At 48.8% G+C, this 20,335-nt stretch overlaps 1 protein-coding gene across 1 annotated transcript; it reads left to right on the top strand.

The window, feature by feature from the left end:
* BCL7B (BAF chromatin remodeling complex subunit BCL7B) lies at window positions 1-19,053 on the top strand. The gene is made up of 6 exons (XM_084764678.1): window positions 1-263; window positions 3,313-3,388; window positions 13,198-13,294; window positions 17,149-17,319; window positions 17,734-17,813; window positions 18,053-19,053. Exons 1-6 carry the CDS (start codon window positions 172-174, stop codon window positions 18,143-18,145), a joined length of 609 nt encoding a protein of 202 aa, XP_084620804.1. The 5' UTR covers window positions 1-171; the 3' UTR covers window positions 18,146-19,053.
* The last annotated feature ends 1,282 nt before the right edge of the window (window positions 19,054-20,335 follow it).

Raw genomic sequence — 20,335 nt, 5'->3', positions numbered from 1 at the left:
GGGCGGGCGGGTGCGCGCGCTCCCTCACGCACGCGCGCACGGGGGTGGGGTGGGGGCGACGGCCGCGGTGACGTGCTGCGGTGGCGGCGGGTGGACGGCGGCGCGTGAGGCGCGTGATATCCCGCGTCTTGGGAGCAGTGTCCCGGCCCCCAGCCACTCCCCGCCGCCGCCATGTCGGGCCGTTCGGTCCGGGCCGAGACCCGTAGCAGGGCCAAAGATGACATCAAGAAGGTGATGGCGGCCATCGAGAAAGTGCGGAAATGGTGAGGGGCGGGAGCGGAGGGAAGGGGGTGCTGACGTGGGGTTGCGGGAAAGCCGGCGTGAGGGGTCACCAGGCACGCACGGGCAGGGTGGGAACCAAGAGGCCGGCTCCTGGGGGGGAGGGGGCCGGAGCAAGAAAGCGAAAGGAGGGCGCGCCGGCGTCGGCGTGAAGTCACAAGTCCGCGTTCGCAGTAGCCAATCAGAAGGACAGTCGCCTCGCAGCCCCGCCCCACTGGCTGTCATTAGTTGCTTCCGGCCGCTGTAGCTGAGCGGGACGTAGCGCTGCGCAGTTGCACTTCCTGTGGGTTACAGGACCTCGCGGAAGGCCTGCCTGGCGCCGCCCTGTTCCGCTTCCGCTCCTGCGCATCACGACTGCCCGGAGATGTCCGTTGTCGCTCAGTCGTATGCGGGTCAAGTGGTTGAAATTAAGTGGGAGTTGTAGGAACAGCAGCTCCTGATATCAATTGGCGGCGGTCTTGGCGCCCATGGGTCTGTCTACAAATATTTACCCAGATTGAGCCAACAGGATCTCATTGCATTAAACTGTTTTGAGCCAACTTTTTTGAATCATTCCCCCTCACTTATTAGTAATTTCGTTACTTTTTTTGTGGGGGGGAGGCTGGCTTTCCCTGTGTAACGCCGTCAGGTCTCATGCATGCAGTGATTAGTCTCCCCAGTTGCTAAGATACGACTAGAGTGATTTTTTTTTTTTTTTTTGTCTTTGAATCTGTCTTATTGTGCATCTTTGTCTGTGCTGGACCTCACTTTGTAGACTAGGCTTGCCTTGAACTCTTAAGAGATCCTCTGTCTCCTAAGTGCTGGGACTAAAGGCTTGCACCACTACGCCAGAAATTTTTGTTTTAAGTGCACATCTTATGGCGTTCCCCTTCTTAGTATGTGGTTCTCAAGTCTCCCCACCTCCCTTTCGTGGTTTTTTGGGGGGTGGTTGTTTGTTTGTTTTGCTTGTTTTTGGTTTTTCGAGACAGAGTTTCTCTGTGTAACAGCTCTGGCTGTCCTGGACTCCCTTTGTAGACCAGGCTGGCCTCAGACTCACAGCGATCCACCTGCCTCTGCCTCCTGAGTGCTGGGAGCGTGCGCCACCACGCCTGGCCTCCCTTTCGGTTTTTTTACTGGTAAGAAAATGAATGAAGCAGGCCTCATCTGTGCCTGCCTGAATTCCTCTACTACCAAAAAGTTGTTTCTGGAATGAAAAGATAGGTTATTGGGTAAAGGTACATGCTATTGCAGCAGACACAAGTACTTTTTCTTTTAAGTTTGGAGGCAGGAGAAGTAGCTCAGTGGTTAAGAAGCACCTGGCTGCTCTTACAGAGGGCCTGCATTCAATTCTTAGCACCACATGGCAGCTTACAACAGCTGTAATTCCGGTCCCACAGGATCCCATGCCCTCTTCTGACATTCCTGGGTACAAGTGTGTGATGCAGACAAACATGCATATAAAGCACCCAATCATCATCATCATAATGTTAATTTTTTTTTTTTTTCGAGGCAGGGGCTCTCTGTGTTAGCTTTGGCTGTCCTGGACTCGCTTTGTAGACCAGGCTGGTCTCGAACTAAGATATCTACCTGCCTCTGCCTCCCGAGTGTTGGGATTACAGGCATGCGCCACTGCACCTGGTGATCTGTGTTTGACTTTTTAAAAGATGTATATATTTATTTAACGTATGTAAGTCCTCTATCTACATGTACCCCTGCATACCAGAAGAGGGCATCAGATCACATTACAGATGGCTGTGAGCCACCATGTGGGTGCTGGGAATTGAACTCAGGACCTCCAGAAGAGCAGCCAGTGCTCTTAACTACTGAGCCATCTCTCCAGCCCCCTGTGTTTGACATTTTAACTGAAAAATCCCAACACTGCATCCAAACACACCTGTAGTCCCCTGGCTACTCTCGGAAGATCATTTGCATCTAGGGACTTGAGGCCCAAGCAACATAGTGAAATGGGCCTAAGGTCTTAGGCCTGTGATCATAGCTACTCAGGAAGCTGCGGCAGGGGGATCACAAGTTTAAGGCCAGTCGAGGCGATGTAAGAGTTCCCTACCACAAAACAACGCACAACAAGCATTTTGAGTGACTTGTTGCTTGGTGGTAGAGCACTTGCCTAGCATGGCCAAGGCCTGGATTCCATCCCTAATTCTTTTTATTTTTTTAAGATTTATTTATTTATTTTGTACACAGTGTTTGCCTGCATGTGCACCTGCTTGCCAGCAGAGGGCACCAGATCTTATTCTAGATGGTTATGAGCCATCATGTGGTTGCTGGGATTTGAACTCAGGATCTCTGGAAGAGCAAGATGGTGCTCCTAACCTCTGAGCCATCTCTCCAGCCCAATTCTGCCATTTCTACCTCACCAGGGCAGAGAAGAATTTTGGGGGAGGGAGTTTGTTTTGTTTGTATGCTGGGCATGGAGCCCATAGCCTCGGCTAAGCTAGACTAGGGCCTCCACCTGTGTTGGTAGCCCCAGACCAGAGAGACAAGGGTAGCTACAAGGCTTTGACCTTCAAGATTAAAATCTGCAAACTTGTTCAGCGTAGTTTCTCTCTGTGAGTAGTCTACGTTACCCAGCATGCAAATGGTACCCGTTCCGTTCTTGTGATTGTTCTTCCTGTTACAGGGACCCTTAAATGCGAGATGAACAAAACCAGTCTAGAGAGACTCAGAAATTATCTCCACAATCTTCATTGGCTTTTGTTTGCTAGGGACCAAAATCAGGAGCTGTGCATGCCAAGAAAGTCCGTTCACACTGAGCCACACTCACTGCCGTCCAAAGCCTCCCCTTCCCCAATTTGTTTCAGTCCTCCTGCCTCAGCCTCCAAGAGCCGAGGTTACAGGCATACAGGTGAAAGCCCCCTCCTGGCTCTTATTTCTACTTTGGTTACTTCTCGCTGTCCAATCCTACCTTCAGGTGTAATTTGACAGAGAAGTCTAGAAGGCATTGCACATCAAAGGAGCAATCTGTTGAGAAGCAGAAAGCATCATTAATAAGCAAACAGAAAATGTGCTTTATTCCAATTAATGCTCATCTTCCAGGGAGAAGAAGTGGGTGACTGTGGGGGACACATCGCTGAGGATATTCAAGTGGGTGCCTGTGACAGATAGCAAGGAGGTAAGTGAGGGTGGGGCACAACAATTAAAAATAGTGTTTTCTTAGTTTTCATTGATTGTCTCTTTTTTAATTTTTAAAAATTTTTTTTAGTTTTCAAGACAAGGTTTCTCTGTGTAGCTTTGGCTGTGCTGGTCTCACTTTGTAGACCAGGCTGGCCTCAAACTCACAGCGATCCACGTGCCTCTGCCTCCCGAGTGCTGGGATTAAAGGCGCCACCACACCTGGCTGCCTCTTTTAATTATAAAGGAATTTATTTCTCTCTTATCATGGTCTGTGCAAGGCCTTCCTTTGTTATTTCACTCCTTTGTTGTCTCTATTTTGACTGTAGCTTAAGCCCCATTCCTGATTTTCTCAGCATAGGTGTTTTTTTTTCCCCCATTATGAGTGTTGTGCCTGTATGTGCCAGATCTGTGCCTGGTGCCCAGGAAGGTCAGCAGAGGGCATCAGGTCCTTTGGAACTGGAGTCACTCACGGATGACTGTGAGTCACCATCTAGGTACTGGAAATCCAACCCAGATCCTTTGCAAGAGCAGTGAGCACTCTAGCCGCTGAGCTGTCCCTCCAGCTCCTCTGTACTTACAAAATATTTATTATTTATTTTTATCTCTGTGTGTGTGTGTGTGTGTGTGTGTTTTACCTGCATACCACATACATGCAGTGCCTGCAGAGGACAGAAGAGGGTGTCAGATCCCCTGGAACTAGAGTATAGCAGCTGGGCTCTGCCATGGGAGTGCTGCACCTGAACATGAGCGCTCTGGAACACAGCAGTGTGCTTAGCTACTGGACCGTCACTCCAGCCCCATGGTTGCATTTTAGACTCTCTGAGTAGCTCAGCATGGACTCAAAAGGGGTATGCAGCCCACACTGGTTTGGAACTAACCATCCTCCTCTCATCCTAAGCTGGGATTGCAGCTGTCACTCTGTATTCCAGCTACAAGAGATTTGATGTTCCCTTTTGGTCCCCTCATATGGACTCATTCATAGGCGTGCACACACACACATAAATAAATAGCTAATCTTTTTTCTTTCAAGATTTATTTATTACTGGGTGGTACCAGCGCACACCTTTAATCCCAGCACTCAGGAGGCAGAGGCAAGTAGATCTCTGTAAGTTCAAGGCCAGCCTGGTCTGCAAAGTGAGTCCAGAACAGCCAAGGCTACAAACAAACAAAAGATTTATTTATTTATTATTATGTCTACAGTGCTCTGCCTGCATGTACATCTGCAGACCAGAAGAGGGCATCAGATCACATTATAAATGGTTGTGAGCCACCATGTTGGTGCTGGGAATTGAACTCAGGACCTCTGCAAGAACAGCCAGTGCTCTTAGCCTCTGAGCTATTTCTCCAGCCCATTAATAAATCTTTTAAAGAAAAGTATACATATGGTGCTGACAGTTGCTGCATATCCCTGGCAACCTTATTTCAATACTTGGAATCCATGTAAAGGTGGAGGAAGAGAGCTGAGGCCATAGAATTGTTCTTTAATCTCGTATTGTGTGTCATGGAATGTGCCCATCCCCATAGAAACATAGAATCATTGGTTTATTAAAAGTATAAGATAAGGGCTGGAGAACTGGCTCAGGGGTTAAGAGCACTTGCTGCTCTTGCAGAGGAACCAGGTTCAGTTTCCATTGTCCACGTGGTGATTCACAAACTGCCTCTAAGTCCAGTTCCAGGGACCCAATGTCAGGCATGCACATGGTGCACAGACATGCACACGGGCAGAATGCTTACATGTGCACACAAACCTTTTAAAAATATATAGTGAAAGCTGAGAGTGTAGCTCTGTGGTCAATCTCTTGCCTAATGCTTGAGGCTCTGGATTCCTTCTCAAGCACAGAAAAAAAGAATGTGTGTATATGTATGTATGTATATAATATATATATTATATACATATGTATAAAAATATATTTACAGCCAGTGTGGTGGCACACACCTTTAATCCCAGCACTTGGGAGGCAGAGACAGGTGGATCTCTGAGTTCAAGGCCAGCCTGGTCTACAAAGTGAGTCCAGGACAGCCAAGGCTACACAGGTCTTGGGAAACCAAAACTAATCATAACAATAATAACAATAACAGTAATAATAATAATAATAATAACAACAACAACAACAACACTAATAATTTACAACAGAACTCTGCAAAGGCAGGCACAATGGTATACACCTGCAATCCCAGCACTCTGGGAGGCAGAGGCATGCAGAGCTCTGTAAGTTCGAGGCCAGTCTAGTCTACAAAGCAAGTCCAGGACAGCCAGGGCTACACAGAGAAAACCTGTCTTTGAACTCTGCCCCCGCCCCCCCAAAAAAGCCAGCAGAACTCTGCACTCTAATAACAATAAACCAACATTCTGGTAGTGCACATCTGGGTAGCTGGGTGGGTTATACATACCTGTAACTCCAGCACTCTGGAGTGGGAATTCTAAGCCAGCCAGCCTGGGCTGCACCGTGAGTCCGTGTCTCCAGTGAGTAAATGGAAACACTAGGGTCCCAGAACAGAGTATCGCTGACTCTGAAGACCCTGTGCTGTTCTGCCCTCCTGTCTAGGAGTTGCCACTCTCTTATGTGTTCTTACCACCGCTCTGGTCATTTTTAGGGATTTTGAACTTTATACAAACGAATCGTAGGGCTGGAGAGATGGCTCAGCAGTTTAGAGCCCTGGATGCTGTTCCGGAGGACCTGAGTTCAGTTCCCAGCACCCACACGTGGCTCACCCCCATCTGTAGCTCCTGTTCCAGAGCTGATGCCCTGTTCTGGCCTCTGCTGGCACCAGGTACATATGTGGAGCACAGACATATATGCAAGCAGTGCACCCATACACACAAAATAAAAATTAAAAAGCTAAAAAGTGAATCATAAAATGTATGTTTTTGTGTCTTGATTTTTCTTTGTTGTCATTTGGTTTATTTCTTGGTTTGCCCAGCACTATATATTTATCATATCAATTCATGTTGTCTTTGGTCCTGTTTTTTGTTTGTTTGTTTGTTTTGTTTGTTTTGTTTTTGTTTATATCTTTTCTTTGTGGGTAGGGGGTTGGGGTGAGACAAAGTCTCTCTGTGTAACCCTGATTATTCTGCAATTTGATACGCAGACTCACAGAGATCTGCTTGCCTCTGCCTCTGAGTGCTGGGATTTAAGGTGTGTGCCATTATGCCCGGGTGTTCTGTTTTATTGATACAGGATTTCCCTCTGAATGATAGGCTGACCTCAAACTTTAATATCCTGTCTGTACCTCCGGGGTCCTGGGATTACAGGCAAACTCCCTCAGACCTGCCTGTAATTACTCTCTTCTTCTCTTGTGGGTAGCATGCGCCTGAGGAGGCCATAGGTCGGTGACAGGTGTCTCACTTTATCACCCTTCCCCTGACTTACTGAAGTAAACTCAGCTAAGCTAGCTGCCCAGATTGTCTCCTCAGCACTAGGGTAGCTGAAAGGCTGCCTTGTCTGTCCAGCTTTTCTGTGGGAGCTGGGGATTGATACTCCCTCATGCTTGACACACAAACTAGAGTCATCTGAAAAGATGGAACGCCAATGGAGAAAATGCCTCCAGAAGACTGGGCCGGCCCTACACAAGCCTGTAGAGCATTGTCTTCATTAGTGACCCCTGGGGGAGGGAGGAGGGCCCAGCCTGTTGTCAGGTGGTGCCATCACTGGGTTCTGTAAGAAAGCAGGCTGGCCATAAGTGGTGGCGAATGCCTTTGATCCCAGCGTAGACAGGTTTGAGGCCAGTGTGGTCTACAGAGCTAGTTCTAGGACAGCCATGGCCACACAAGGAAACCCTGTCTTGAAAGAAACCAAAAAAAGAAAAAAAAAAAAAAAAGGGAACCAGGCTGAGCGAGCCAGCCTAAGCAGTGCCCTCCATGCTCTGCATTCGCGTCTGCTCCAGGTTCCAGCCCGGCTTGAGTTCCTGTCCTGGCTTCCTTTGATGAGGAGCAGTGCGTGGAAGTGTAAGCCAAATAAACCCTTTCTCTCCAACTTGCTTTTGCCCATGGTGTTTGCTCACAGCACGGCAGCCCTGACTTAGGCAGCCACCAGGCAGCCTTCCAGCCCCCTCTCTGATGGCCCCGTGTGTGGGTGTCGCAGAGCAGTGCCCCTAGAGCATTAGTTCAGTGTGCGGATCAGCGGCATTCCTAGCATTCCGGACGCTGGGTCTCCACTGCGTAATTTGGCCTGTACTAGCTAAGGCTGAGCTGTTTTCCATAGTGACGATACCAGTTTCAGTTTCCGCCAGGACCACACTGCAGCGGAAACGGCTGCACGCCCGAGGCTGGGTGCAGCTTTGCCAAACCTAAGTGTATATTCTGCTGTGAGTTCTTCAGGAGAAGGAGCCCTCCCAGTGTTTCCTAGCCATCCGCATGTGCTTCAGGGAAGGGGCTGTCCAGGCCGTCTCACAGAGCTGTGTTCTTTCCTTTTCTTTCTTTCTTTCTTTTTTTTTTTTTTCTTTTTTTGGTTTTTCAAGACAGGGCTTCTCTGTGTAGCCCTGGCTGTCCTGGACTCGCTCTGTAGACCAGGCTGGCCTCAAACTCACAGTGATCCGCCTGCCTCTGCCTCCCTGAATGCTGGGATTAAAGGCGTGTGCCACCACACTGGCTTGCTGTTTCCTTTCTTTTTTCTTTTTTCTTTTTTTTTTTCTTTTTTTAGTATTTATTTACTTACTATTAGTACAGTATTCTGCCTGCATGTGAGAGCCACCATGTGGTTGCTGGGAATTGAACTCAGGACCTTTGGAAGAACAGACAATGCTCTTAACCTCTGAGCCATCTCTCCAGCCCCGTTTTCTTTTTTTGAGGCAGGGTTTTATGTAACCCAGGCTGGCCCAAGCCTATGTTGTAGCAGAGGATAGCTTAGAATTTCTGATCACCCTACCTTTACCTTCTAAGTGCTGAGATTATAAACTTGCATCACCAGGCTTGGCGATTTCCTTGCATAGTCTTTTTCTTAGGAATAGTGGGAATTCTTCTTATTGCTCATTAAGCTATCCATGTGTCTTTCCATTTGTAACTTGTTTTATAAATACTCTGTAGTGTCCTTTAGTGTTTAATTTTATTTCTTTTTTTCGGTGAGTTTACAACAGAATCTCGCTGTGTAACTCAGGCAGTCCTTGAACTTGTTAGTGTCTCCTCTGCCGGCCTCCAGCTGCTAGCATTACAGCTATGAGCCTCAGTGCCCAAGTGAAGAGTTCAAACTTTACAGAGATTTTTTTTTAATCTTTTAAAATACAGTTGATGCATTTAAATTAAACATAAGAAATATTTTCTGCTGCGTGTGGTAGCGCACAGGTGAGATCCCAGCCAGCACCTGGGAGGCTGAGGCCATCTTAGTGTACAGAGTGAGTCCAAGACAGCCAGGGCTGTTACACAGAGAAATGCTGTCTTGAAAAATGGAAAAAAAAAAAAAAAGAGAGAGAGACATTTTTCCTGCTGCACACTTGAGACCCCAGCCAGCGCCTGGGAGACAGAGGCAGGATTCTTATGAGCCCGGGCTTCATAGCTGTCAAAAAACCAAAACAACTAGTCGGGCTTGGTGCCACAGGCCTGTAATCCCAGCCACTCGGGCAGAAACAGGAAGACCCCAGGGCCATGGCCTGCCTGGGCTACTGATGGAATTTGAGGTCATGTATGGACAACTTAGTGAAAGACAGGCTGATAATTGAGATCAGGGGTAGCACACTTGTCCCCATACTGAAGGGAACAGACGGAATCTGTCCCTTCTGTAAGGCCACACAGAGGTGTTTGATGTAATCTGCGGCTGAGTGTCCTCTTTCCGTTCGTGAGACACCCGAGGCAGTACAGCCACATGTGGAGTCAGGCCTAACGCCCATCATTTCACTGTAGATGGACATTCGTCCTGGCTCCTCACTGGGGAGCCAAGGCCCCCTTCCCTCAGGCCTCAGAAGGGCTCACATTCTGGCTGCCGCTGCCGCTCAGCTTCCTGCAGGATTTACCCTCAGTCTTACATAGGAGGCTTGGCTACCTGGTATCTGAGATGTCTGCGGTCCTCTGCTCACAGTTTTCGAATGGGCTGGTATGTAGGGTGTTTTGGAAGATTATTTTGTGTTTTGAAACTTGTCACACCTTTAATCTCAGCACTGAGGAGGCAGAGGCATCAAGGCATCCTGATTTATATCATGTCTTAGTAACTCTCTGTGACTGGGATGAGATACCATGATCAAGGCAACTTATAAAAGAAAGAGTTTAATTGGGCTTATGGCTTCAGAGGGTTAGAGTCTAAGACATGGTGGCTGAGACAGCTGAGAGCTCACACAAGCAGGATGCAGAGAGTGCACTGGCAGTGGTGTGAGTCTTTTGAAAACTCAAAGCCCACCCCTACCTCCTCTGTCTGGAGTTTTCATTGTTGTGGTAAAGACCACAACCATAAGCAGCTTGGGCAGGAAAGGGTTTATTCTAGCTCACAGCTCTCAGGTCACAGTCGGTCATCAGCAAAGTCAGCGCAGGCACTGAAGCAGAGGCCATGAAGGGAGGCTGCCGACTGCCTTGCTCAGCCTGCTGTCCTATAGCACCCGGGTCCACTAGCCCGGGGGTGACCCTAGCACCCATCAAGAAAATGCACCACAGGCTTGCCCACAGCCAATCTGATGGGGACATTTTCTCAATTAAGGGTCCCTCATCCCAAATGACTCTGCCTATGTCAAGTTGACCTAAAACTCACTATCATCTCTCCCAACAGGGCACCAAGTATTGAAACATAATAACCTATGGGGACCATTCTCACTCAGATCCCTACACATAAATGTTCTAGCTAGAACTACATGGTGAAACTTTGTCTCAGAAACCGCCCAGACAAGTAAAACCAACCAGCCAAACACATTACACGCTTGCTTACTGTGCCTTTCACTCATTTTTTATATACTTGTGGCTTTTCCACAGTAGGTGATTTTGTTGCTTTTCAAACCTGTATAAAAAACTTATTAGGTAATTTTTATTAATCTCTTCTTGTTAATTTACCAGGATGGCCTGATAATAAACATTATTACGGCAGGTTTTTTTTTTAACCCGCTAGCAATCAATCAAGACACAAACACCTGTTACATTTTAAAATAGCCTTAGTTAACTTGGGGCAGGGTAAACATTAATCCCCTAAACTACTTCCCATAGTGGCCAAGTATGGAATCCCTGCCCCAATCCCATGCCATCTGCTTCTAATAATTTCTATCAAGTTACCTCCCATCCATAATCCTATATATTTGTTAATGTTTTTTATCTGGGCCGAATCCTCCATCCACGTGGCCATGTGTTTTTTCCTCCATCTAACCCAAGATGGCGTGCCCTTCGCCTCTCTTTCCTGTCTCTCTTTTTCCCAAGAATCTCTCTGTTTCCCCAGCCCGGGAACCTTAGCCACGCCTATTTCATTTGCCTTGCCCAATTGTGATGGCCTTTTATTGGCTAAATAGGTTAGGCTCTAGGCAAGGTAGGTCACAGATAGCAAGTAGTAATTAGCATCAAAATACATCAGACCAACCTCCAATAATCTCTGGATTTTTTTTTTTCTGAGACAGGGTTTTTCTGGGTACCCCTGGCTGTCCTGGACTCACTCTGTAGATGAAGCTGGCTTCAAACTCACTTTGATCCTTCTGCCTTTGCCTCCCCAGTGCTGGAATTAAAGGCGTGTGCCACTATTCCCAACAATCTCTGGTTTCTTTGCTACTGTTATTTCCTTTTCATTCATTTTCTTTGCTCTTGTTTTGTTTTTTTTTTCTAGCTTATTGAGTTGACTGCTTAGCTCTTGGGGCAATTGTGTTTAATTCTTTTGAGTGTGTGGGTGTTCTGACTGCATGTATGCCTGTGCACCACAAGCTTGCCTGCTGCCCGCAGAGGCTAGAAGAGGGCATGAGAGTCCCTGGACATGGAGTTATCGATGGTTGTGAGCTGCTGTGTGGGTGCTGAACCCAGGTCCTATGGAAGAGTATTATTATTATTATTATTATTATTATTATTATTATTATTATTATTATTATTATTATTATTTTGTTGTTTGCTTTTTGGAGTCACTTTGTAGACCAGGCTGGCCTCAAACTCACATTGATCTGCCTGCCTCTGCCTCCCAGAGTGCTGGGATTAAAGGCCTGCGCCACCACCACCACGCCCGGCTCAGCTAGTATTCTTAACTGCTGATCCATCTCCAGCCCATTTGTTTGGTTTGGTTTGGTTTTTGAGACAGTCTCGTGGAGCCCAGGCTGGCCTCAAACTTGATACATACATACATACATACATACATACATACATACATACATACATACACACACACACACACACATCTACTGCTGGAAAGCAGTTGGTGAATCAGGGCAAATAGAGTATGATATAACTGCTACAACATGTGTTTATGTAGGAAAGTGGTGAAGTGTTTACAACTACAGTCAAATTAGGTCTACCTGGGCAGGCAGGGTGGCTCAGTGGATAAAGGCCCTTAGCACCAAGCCCGATGACTCCAGTTCAATTCCCAGGAAGGAGAGAACATACTCCCCAAAGTTGTCCTCTGGCCTCCACACAAGTTCACATATATTCACATACAAAATAAATGTCATTTAAATCAGTTAAAGAAATAGGTCTACATATAAAAAATAGAGGTGAAGGCAAAAATAGACATAAGTGACTTATTTATAGGACTAAGCTTGAGGGTTATTTTGTTTGGGGTTTTTGTTTGTTTGTTTTGGTTTTTTTGGTTTTTGGTTTTTTGTTTTTTCGAGACAGGGTTTCTCTGTGTATCCTTGGCTGTCTTGGACTCACTTTTGTAGACCAGGCTGGCCTCGAACTCACAGTGATCCACCTGCCTCTGCCTCCCGAGTGCTGGGATTAAAGTCGTGCGCCGCCGCCACCACCACTACCTGGCTGGCTTAAGGGTTTTTTGGTTTTTTTTCCAAGACAGGGTTTCTCTGTGTAGCCCTAACTATCATGGACTCTCTGTGTAGACCAGGCTGGCCTTGAACTCACAGAGATCTGCCTGCCTCTGCCTCCTGGAGTGCTGATACTACAGGAGTGTGCCACCGCGCCTGGCTGGTTTAAGGGTTTCTAACTACTCTTTGTATCACTGCTGCATCTACAGTGAAGAGATGTGAAAAGTACGGGTTGGAGCCGGGCATGGTTTCTTACACTTTTATTCCCACGGCAGAGGCAGGTGGATCTCTGTGGGTTCAAGGCCAGCCTGGTCTACAAATAGAGTTCCAGGACAGCCAAGGCTACACAGAGAAACCCTGTCTCAAGAAGAAAAAAAAAAAAAGACGGGTTGGTGAGTCTGAGACTGCGGATTTCAGCATTTGCTGTTGGCGCTCCCTCTGCTGTGTGAGGCCCAGTGACCATGGCTTCTCACTGTGGTCCCTTCCGACAGCCTCTGTCTGCTGGAAGTGCTGTCATGGGAAAGGATGCTGGTGACTGCAGCTTTTGTCCTACCTGCAGTGTTCCCTTTTGCCTAACTAGGGGTCGAAAACAAAAAACCAAGGGACTGTCTCAAATGTGTGTATTTTGTCCCTCATTCTGCCTGGGTGCAGGGACCGGCTGGGCTGAGTCCTGAACGTTGCAATCAGGGCAGAAGAGAACCACAGTGCTGAGGGGGAGGCCAAGGCCCCGGCCCCCTGTGGCTCAGCTGCTTCAGCTAGAGAGGCCGGTGGAGAGGAAGCAATTACCTGGGCCTTTGTCATTCTCTGCCTGCCTCCCGGTTCCCAGGCTCCCCCATCCCATGACTTCCCTTCAGACCCCTGAGGGCTTCCAGACAGCAGGTGCCCCTGTCCCCCTGTGAGGCTCCTGCTTATCTATGTCATATTTCTTTTTCTTCTTCTTTTTTGCTTTCATAGAAAGAAAAGTCAAAATCGAACAGCTCAGCTGCCCGGGAACCCAATGGCTTTCCCTCTGATGCCTCAGCCAACTCCTCCCTCCTTCTTGAATTCCAGGGTGAGTTGACTGTGCCTGTCTCCCTTGCAGACAATAGAAACCTTGGGGCTGGAGAGGCCGCTCAGTGGTCAGGAGCACTTGCTGCTCTTGCCAAGGACCCAGGGTCAGTTTTCAGCACCCACATGGTTGCTCACAACCATCCATAACTCCAGTGCCAGGGGGTTCTGATAACTTCTGAGTTCCACAGGCACCCGGCACACAAGTAGGGGCATGTATGAACACACAGGCAAAACATTTATCCACCTAAAATACAAAGAAATATTTTTTTTTTTAAATCAGAAAAATTCAGTGAAGTCACAGGAATAAGAACCTACCTGGGAGCAATGTGTGGTTGTGCGCGCATACGTAGCACTCGGTGGATCTCTGAGTTCCAGGCCAGCCAGCAACCCTGTCTTGAAAGACCAAAAAGTGGGCAGGAGCAGTGGTTCAGTGGCTTAAAGTAGGAACTGTCCTTGCGGAGGACATGAGTTCAGTCCCCAATGCCCACATCAGGCGCCTTACAACTCCAGCCCCAGAGGAGCTGATTTCCTTTCTGGTCTCCGTGGGCACCTGTGTTCACTACTCTTGTGTACCCACACACACAGAGACACACATACATGTAATGAAAAATAAAAATATATGTGTAAAAAAAAAAAAAAAAAAGGAAAGAAAGACCATGCCTGGATTGAGACTGGCTCAGTGTGGTGCTTGCGTAGCATGTTAAGGCCCTGGGGTCCACACACAGAGAGACACACATACATGTAATGAAAAATAAGAATATTTGTATAAAACAAAAAGGAAAGAAAGAAAGACCATGCCTGGACTGAGACTGGCTCAGCACGTTAAGGCCCTGGGGTCCACCCACAGCACACTGAGTTCCATTCTCTGGGAAATAGCTTCAGGTCTTGGGTGTTAGTGCTGATTTCAGAGCACAGAGCCTTTCCACTAAAGCTGATGGGAACCCTGCAGGGTTGCTGCTAATACCCTTATTGTCCATTGTTGGAAGCTGAGGCATTGAGTTGAGGCTACCAGGCATCTACAGTTCTCCAGCCGGACGGCTTGGCTTCCCAGAAGCTGTGAGGTTTTGTTTGTTTGTTTTTCTAGATAGAATTTTCTCAGTGCAGCCTTGATTATCCTGGAACTCCCTTTGTAGACCAGGCTGGCCTCAAACTCACAGAGATCCTCTTTCCTCTGCCTATCAGAAGCTGTCTCTTTTTTAGGGTGTCTCTAGTAGGCCACCCATAATCAGGATTGCTGCCTCCTGAGCTGGTGTGGTGGTACATGCCTTTAATCCCAGCACTTGGAGACAGAGGCAGGTGGATCTCTGAGTTTGAGGCCAGCTTGGTCTACAGAATAATTTCCAGGATAGCCAGGGGTATTACACAGAGAAACCCTGTCTTGAACCCCCCCACCCCAAAGATTGTTATCTCCTGAGACAGCCAGCCTGAATGACTGACCCAGCACCCACAGCATGCCTTCTAGTGCTGAGGTTCTCAACCTGTGAGTTACGACCCCTTTTGGGGTCAAACGATCCTTTCACAGGGGTTGCCTAAGGCCATCAGAAGACACAGGTATTTACACTATGATTCATAAGATGAGCAAAATCCACAGTATTAAGTAGCAACGAAAATAGTTTGATGGTTGGGCTCACTACATTATGAGGAACTGTATGAAAGGGTCTTAGTATTGGGAAGGTTGAGAACCACTGCTCTCAGGCCCTTTTCCACCCACACAGCACTGTGGCCAGAAGGCAGAGTCACGTCACTTCTCATTTGCATCCTGTCAGCCCGCGCCACCAGCTCTGCAGTTGTTGTCATCCATCCACACTTGAGGACTCGAACATTCCCAAAGCCAGAGTGCACAGGCCACAGAACTTCACTGCTCTTTTTTTCCCTTTTGGCAGAACCTGGAATTGAATTTATGACCTCACAAGTGCGAGGCAAGCTCCTGCCCCTTTGTGTTTAATTTAAAGGCAGGATCTCTGTAGGTTCCTCAGGCTGGCCTTGAACTTGCATCCTTCTGCCTCAGTTTCTCAAGTGGCTGCTGTAACAGGTCGGTGCCACCAGGCCTGAATCAGAACTTCAGCGTTCCCTCTCTCTCTCTCTCTCTCTCTCTCTCTCTCTCCCCCTCCCTCCCTCTCCTCTCTCTCTCTCTCTCTCCTCTCTCTCTCTTTCTCTCTCTCTCTCTCTCTCTCTCTCTCTCTCTCCCCCTCCCTCCCTCTCCTCTCTCTCTCTCTCTCTCTCTCTCTCTCTCTCTCTCTCTCTCTCTCTCTCTCTCTCTCTCTCTCTCTCTCCCCCTCCCTCCCTCTCCTCTCTCTCTCTCTCCTCTCTCTCTCTTTCTCTCACTCTCTCTCTCTCTCTCTTTCTCTCTCTCTCTCTCACACACACACACACACACACACACACACACACACTACTTCATTTTAGCGTGGAGGATAGTAGTCCTGAAAGAGGGTAGACTGCAGTGGCCTTCCACTGTCTCTTAAGAATTATATGGGAAGCTACCCAGCATGCACTTGTCCCTGCTGTCCTCCTCCTTCCCTCCAAGGTCAGTGTCATAGATGGACGAGAACACAGGGAAAGGGTGTTCAGTGAACAGAACGCTCCAGGGGACAGGAGGCATAAGCCTGGTCACCAACTCATCCTTTTTGTTTGTACTTCCTGTACCTGGCACTGGGGTGTTGGCGACAACACAGTATGAGAGACAGCCCATACACTGTGATGAAGGTGAAGTGTGTGCGCATCAGAGCTCATGGGATGGGCCTTTCCACCCTGGTAAACAGGGAGTCTGCGGGGAGAAATCACACCAGCCAGCAGTAGGGAGGTTGGCAGGGATACAGTCCATGAAATAGCGCTTGGCCAGCTTCCAGCTGCTGGAGTCAGGCTATGGGTTAAAGAATGGCAGAAAGCAAGGCCCGAGGGCAAAGATGTCTGTCTGCCCTGAGAAGTACAGGGACACAGAGCCCTCTCCACCACAGGAGCCATGCATGGGCTGGAGTGTTCACTTTGTCTGTGGTGTGAGGCCAACGTTCAAGGCTGCCCCATGAGGCTAGGCTAGTGATAAGGGAGTCTGACTGTGACTGCTGGCGGCGATGATGGGCATGGAGAACTGCGGATGCCTCAGCTTTTAAGTTCCTTGGTGACCTTAAGCCTGTAGACAGAGCCCCAGGTGGTCATCTCTCATCCTTGGGGCTGTCAGGTGTCGGAGAGCCTGAGGTGACCGCCTCCAGACACCACAGCCTCCTTCAGGAACCCTGAGGTCCAGACACGTGGTGCTTCCAGTCTGTGTGCCAGGGGAAGGCACAGATGGCACCCCTGCCTCCCACTGTGCAGCGAGAAGCTACCAGGCCAGAGCTGTAATTGGTAGGCAGTAGAAACATGGTTATGTAAGTGGATTCCTGGCCTAGAAATGTTGTGCTCATAGGTTTTGGCTGCATGCACTATATATTGTCAAATAGAAAATGCTTGGGTTGGGACTATGACTCAACTGGTAGAGAGCTCACTCAGTCAGTACACTGGAAGTTCTGGGTTCCAACCTCAGCACCTCAAAAAACAGGTGTGGAGGTGCATGCCTCCAATCTCAGAACTCAAGAGGTGAAGGCTACACAGCGAGTTCTCTCCAGGTGTGCGGCGTCACACCTGTCATTAGGACTGCGGAAGCAGAGGCAGAGGATAGATAAGAGGTTGAGGCCGGCCTGCTCCACACAGCAACACCTGTCTCAAGTCAGCTTAGGCTCTGCAGATAAATCCCAGGGCACGGGAACCCTGCTCATGCCTCCCTTCTAGGGGTGTCTGCGGCGGTGGTAACTGTTGGTGGCTCTGCCTGAGCTCCTTGGATGGTGCCACGCCAGCTCTGCTTTACTGCTTGGTTTCCAGACGAGAACAGCAACCAGAGTTCCGTGTCAGATGTCTATCAACTCAAGGTGGACAGCAGCACCAACTCCAGCCCCAGTCCTCAGCAGAGCGAGTCCCTGAGCCCAGCACACACTGCAGACTTCCGTACCGATGACTCCCAGCCACCCACCCTGGGCCAGGAGATGTTGGAGGGTGAGTCCTGGGGTGCCTCGCATGTGTCTTTGGCTCTTGTTAGCTTCTGGGGTTTTTACCCTGTTACCAGTAAGCCACACGATTGAACTGGTTTTGGTGTGGATAATGCGTGCTTGCTGCTGGCCATGTGCTGTTGTCTCTCCCTCCCTCCATTGTTTTATGTGACATAGCAGCCGTCTCAGAACCGAGAGGCACAGTAGGCATGGTGGTAGTTGGAATGGCAGGTGAGCTTTGGTTCCCAGTGTCTGCCACCCAGGCTGGGATGGTGGCCCTCTGTGATCTGGTCATACTTTATCCATCTTATGTGAGGGACAGTGGCTCCCAGGCCTGCATCTTCTTGACATGACTCTCAGGCTCTCCCCAGGCCAAGGCCAAGGCCAGACCTACCTTGTGCTAACACAGCTGTTCTTGCAGAGCCATCACTGCCTGCATCTGAAGTTGCAGATGAGCCTCCCACCCTCACAAAGGAAGAGCCGGTTCCACTAGAGACACAGGTAAGAGGCTAGCTACCAGCTGTCCCTATTTCCAAGGAACAGAAGGAAAGACCCTAGGAACTAGTGGCTAGCGCAGATATGCTGTGGTAGGATGTAGGGTCTGCTGGGGAAACAGAGTCACCAGGTTCTAAAATAGCCCGGTTTGGCCACTCGAGAGTAAGCAGAGGGTAGGCTGCAGGGTGGTGAATGGCTAGGGCTACTCAGGAGTGGCTCACTGTACCCTGTCCTGCTACTTCTAGACCACTGAGGAAGAGGAGGACTCGGGTGCCCCGCCCTTGAAGCGATTCTGTATGGACCAACCTGCAGTGCCCCAGACCACGTCGGAAAGCTAGCACCGTCCGGCCCCTCGCCTCCTGGCCCCTGCCTCTATTTATTGCATTCTGGTCTGGCCGAGCTCTGATGCTGGGGTCCGGGCAAGCACTAGGGTCCAGAGCCTGTGCGTGGGAGCCCTCTGGGCTAGAAGGCTGACGGAGGGCGTGGGGTCGTCACATCATCTTCCTGTCCCTGACACTCGTGTCTGCTTGCTCTTGGAGCAGAGGAGCACTCACATCCTTTCTGCACCCCATGTAGGCCAGAGCATCAAGGCTCATCTGTCACCTGCAGAACCACGGAGCTGCTGGCGCCGCCCGCCACGAGTAGAAAGGTGTGGAAGGCACCCTAGAGAAGAGTGCCTAGGATTACTTGAATTTGAATGGAGACTGTAGACTACAGACTTTGCCTCAGGGCCCGGCCCTGCTGGCTGCTGCTGGAAGAAGGACTGACTGCCTGGTGGAGACTTGGACAACAGTGGGGGTGGCGCTCCCAGAGGGGAGGGCTTTCCCCACCTGTGGGCAGGAGACCGTGGGGGATAGCATCCTGACCCTGAGGCCAGCCTCTGTTGGATGCCCCAGCTGCTCCGCGCCCTGTGCCTGCCAAAACCTGCTTCTCACCACGCGTACACACACACACACAGCTTCCTGTTTCCTCCTGTCCATTTCATTCCAGCATCTGTGCCTCCTGCTGCAGAAAATCCCAGCTAGGATTGGAGGGTCTGACCGCAGTACTTGCCCCCCAGTACTCCTTCAGCTCAGACTTTCTAGAAAGAACCCTTTTCTTTGAAATCTGCATGTTTAATTGAACTTTATGATTTTATTTTTTGTCTGAAAAAAAAGTTTAAGAAAAATGGAAATGGGCAACAGCAAGTGAAGACCTATTTTAGCACTGAATAGAGTATTTTTAAAATTAAACTATTTGAAATATGTCTTGTTAGTATCTGAATGCTTCCTTCTACAGGGCTTTGGAAGCAGAGTTGGGGCGGGCAAGTGCTTGTGAAGTCGTCATGGGCTGGCCCTGTCCACTCTTGCTCCCACGGAATGCCCTTCCGGAGTAGAATGGTTTCAAGACTGCCCTTGTAGTGTGTGTGAGGGGTAAGGATGACAGCAGCATGCAGGAGCCTGAGGCAGGCCGCCTGCTTAGTGAGTTCAAGGCCTGGCTAGGCTTCATGGAAAGATCCTGTCTCAGGAAAATGGAAAAAATAGGGTTAAGGAAATGGCTCAGTGGGTGAAGCGTTTACCTGAGTTTCAACCTAACCTACAGAAGGCCAGATGCAGTAGTGCCGTCTATAATCCCAGTGTCCTATGTGATATAAGAGGCAGAAACTCACCGGGCGGTGGTGGCGCCCACCTTTAATCCCAGCACTCGGGAGGCAGAGGCAGATAGATCCCCATGAGTTCGAGGCCTGGTCTACAAAGTGAGTGCAGGACAGCCAAGGCTACACAGAGAAACCCTGTCTCGAAAAACCAAAAAAACCCACAAAAAACAAACAAAAAAAAAAAAGGAAGAAACTGGATTTCCTGGGAGCTCAAGGCCCAGCTAGCCTGGACTACACAGGTGAACAAGAAACACAGTGGAAGATGAAGACCAAACTTCAGGTGGTCCTCTGACCTCCACATGAACTCTGGCTCATGTTCTGGCACTCACACGAACACCCATCATACATGAAGATAAAGTATATATAAATTAGTTGGGCGCGATGGTGCACATCTCTAATCCCAGCAGAGGCATGCAGATCTCTTTCAGTTCCAGGCCAGCCTGGTCTACAAAGTGAGTCCAGGACAGTGAAGGCTACACAGAGAAACCCTGTCTTGAACCTCCCAAGATAATTTTATTTATATACACACACACACATATATATTGTATAAGTTATGTATGAATATATTATATGATTATATGTATTAAAAACATACATGGAAGCTAGCAATGAAGAGTAACTCTAGTTCTAGGAGATCTAATGTCCTCTTCTGGCCTATGAGGACATGGCACACTTAGTGCACAGTCATACATACAGGCTAAACAGTCATCCACATAAAATAAAAGATAGCCAAGCATAGTAGCACATGCTCTTAATCTCAGTTCTGAGGATGAAGAGGCAGGTGGACCTCTGAGTGCAAGGCCAGCCTGGTCTACAAAGCAAATCCAGGACAGCCAGGGCTACACAGAGAAACCCTTGTCATTTTTCAAGACAAGGTTTCTCTGTGTAGCCT

Source organism: Acomys minous (genome assembly GCF_964271855.1).
Source record: "Acomys minous genome assembly, chromosome: 16".
Classification (NCBI taxonomy): Eukaryota; Metazoa; Chordata; class Mammalia; order Rodentia; family Muridae; genus Acomys; species Acomys minous.
This window is presented reverse-complemented; position numbering and strand designations above follow the sequence as displayed.

Excerpts from the sequence above, each read along its gene's own strand:
- BCL7B (XM_084764678.1), top strand. The coding sequence starts at position 172 with ATGTCGGGCCGTTCGGTCCGGGCCGAGACCCGTAGCAGGGCCAAAGAT. Across the intron at positions 3,389-13,197 it reads CTGTGACAGATAGCAAGGAG|AAAGAAAAGTCAAAATCGAA; the intron begins GTAAGTGAGGGT and ends TTGCTTTCATAG. Across the intron at positions 17,320-17,733 it reads GGGCCAGGAGATGTTGGAGG|AGCCATCACTGCCTGCATCT; the intron begins GTGAGTCCTGGG and ends CTGTTCTTGCAG.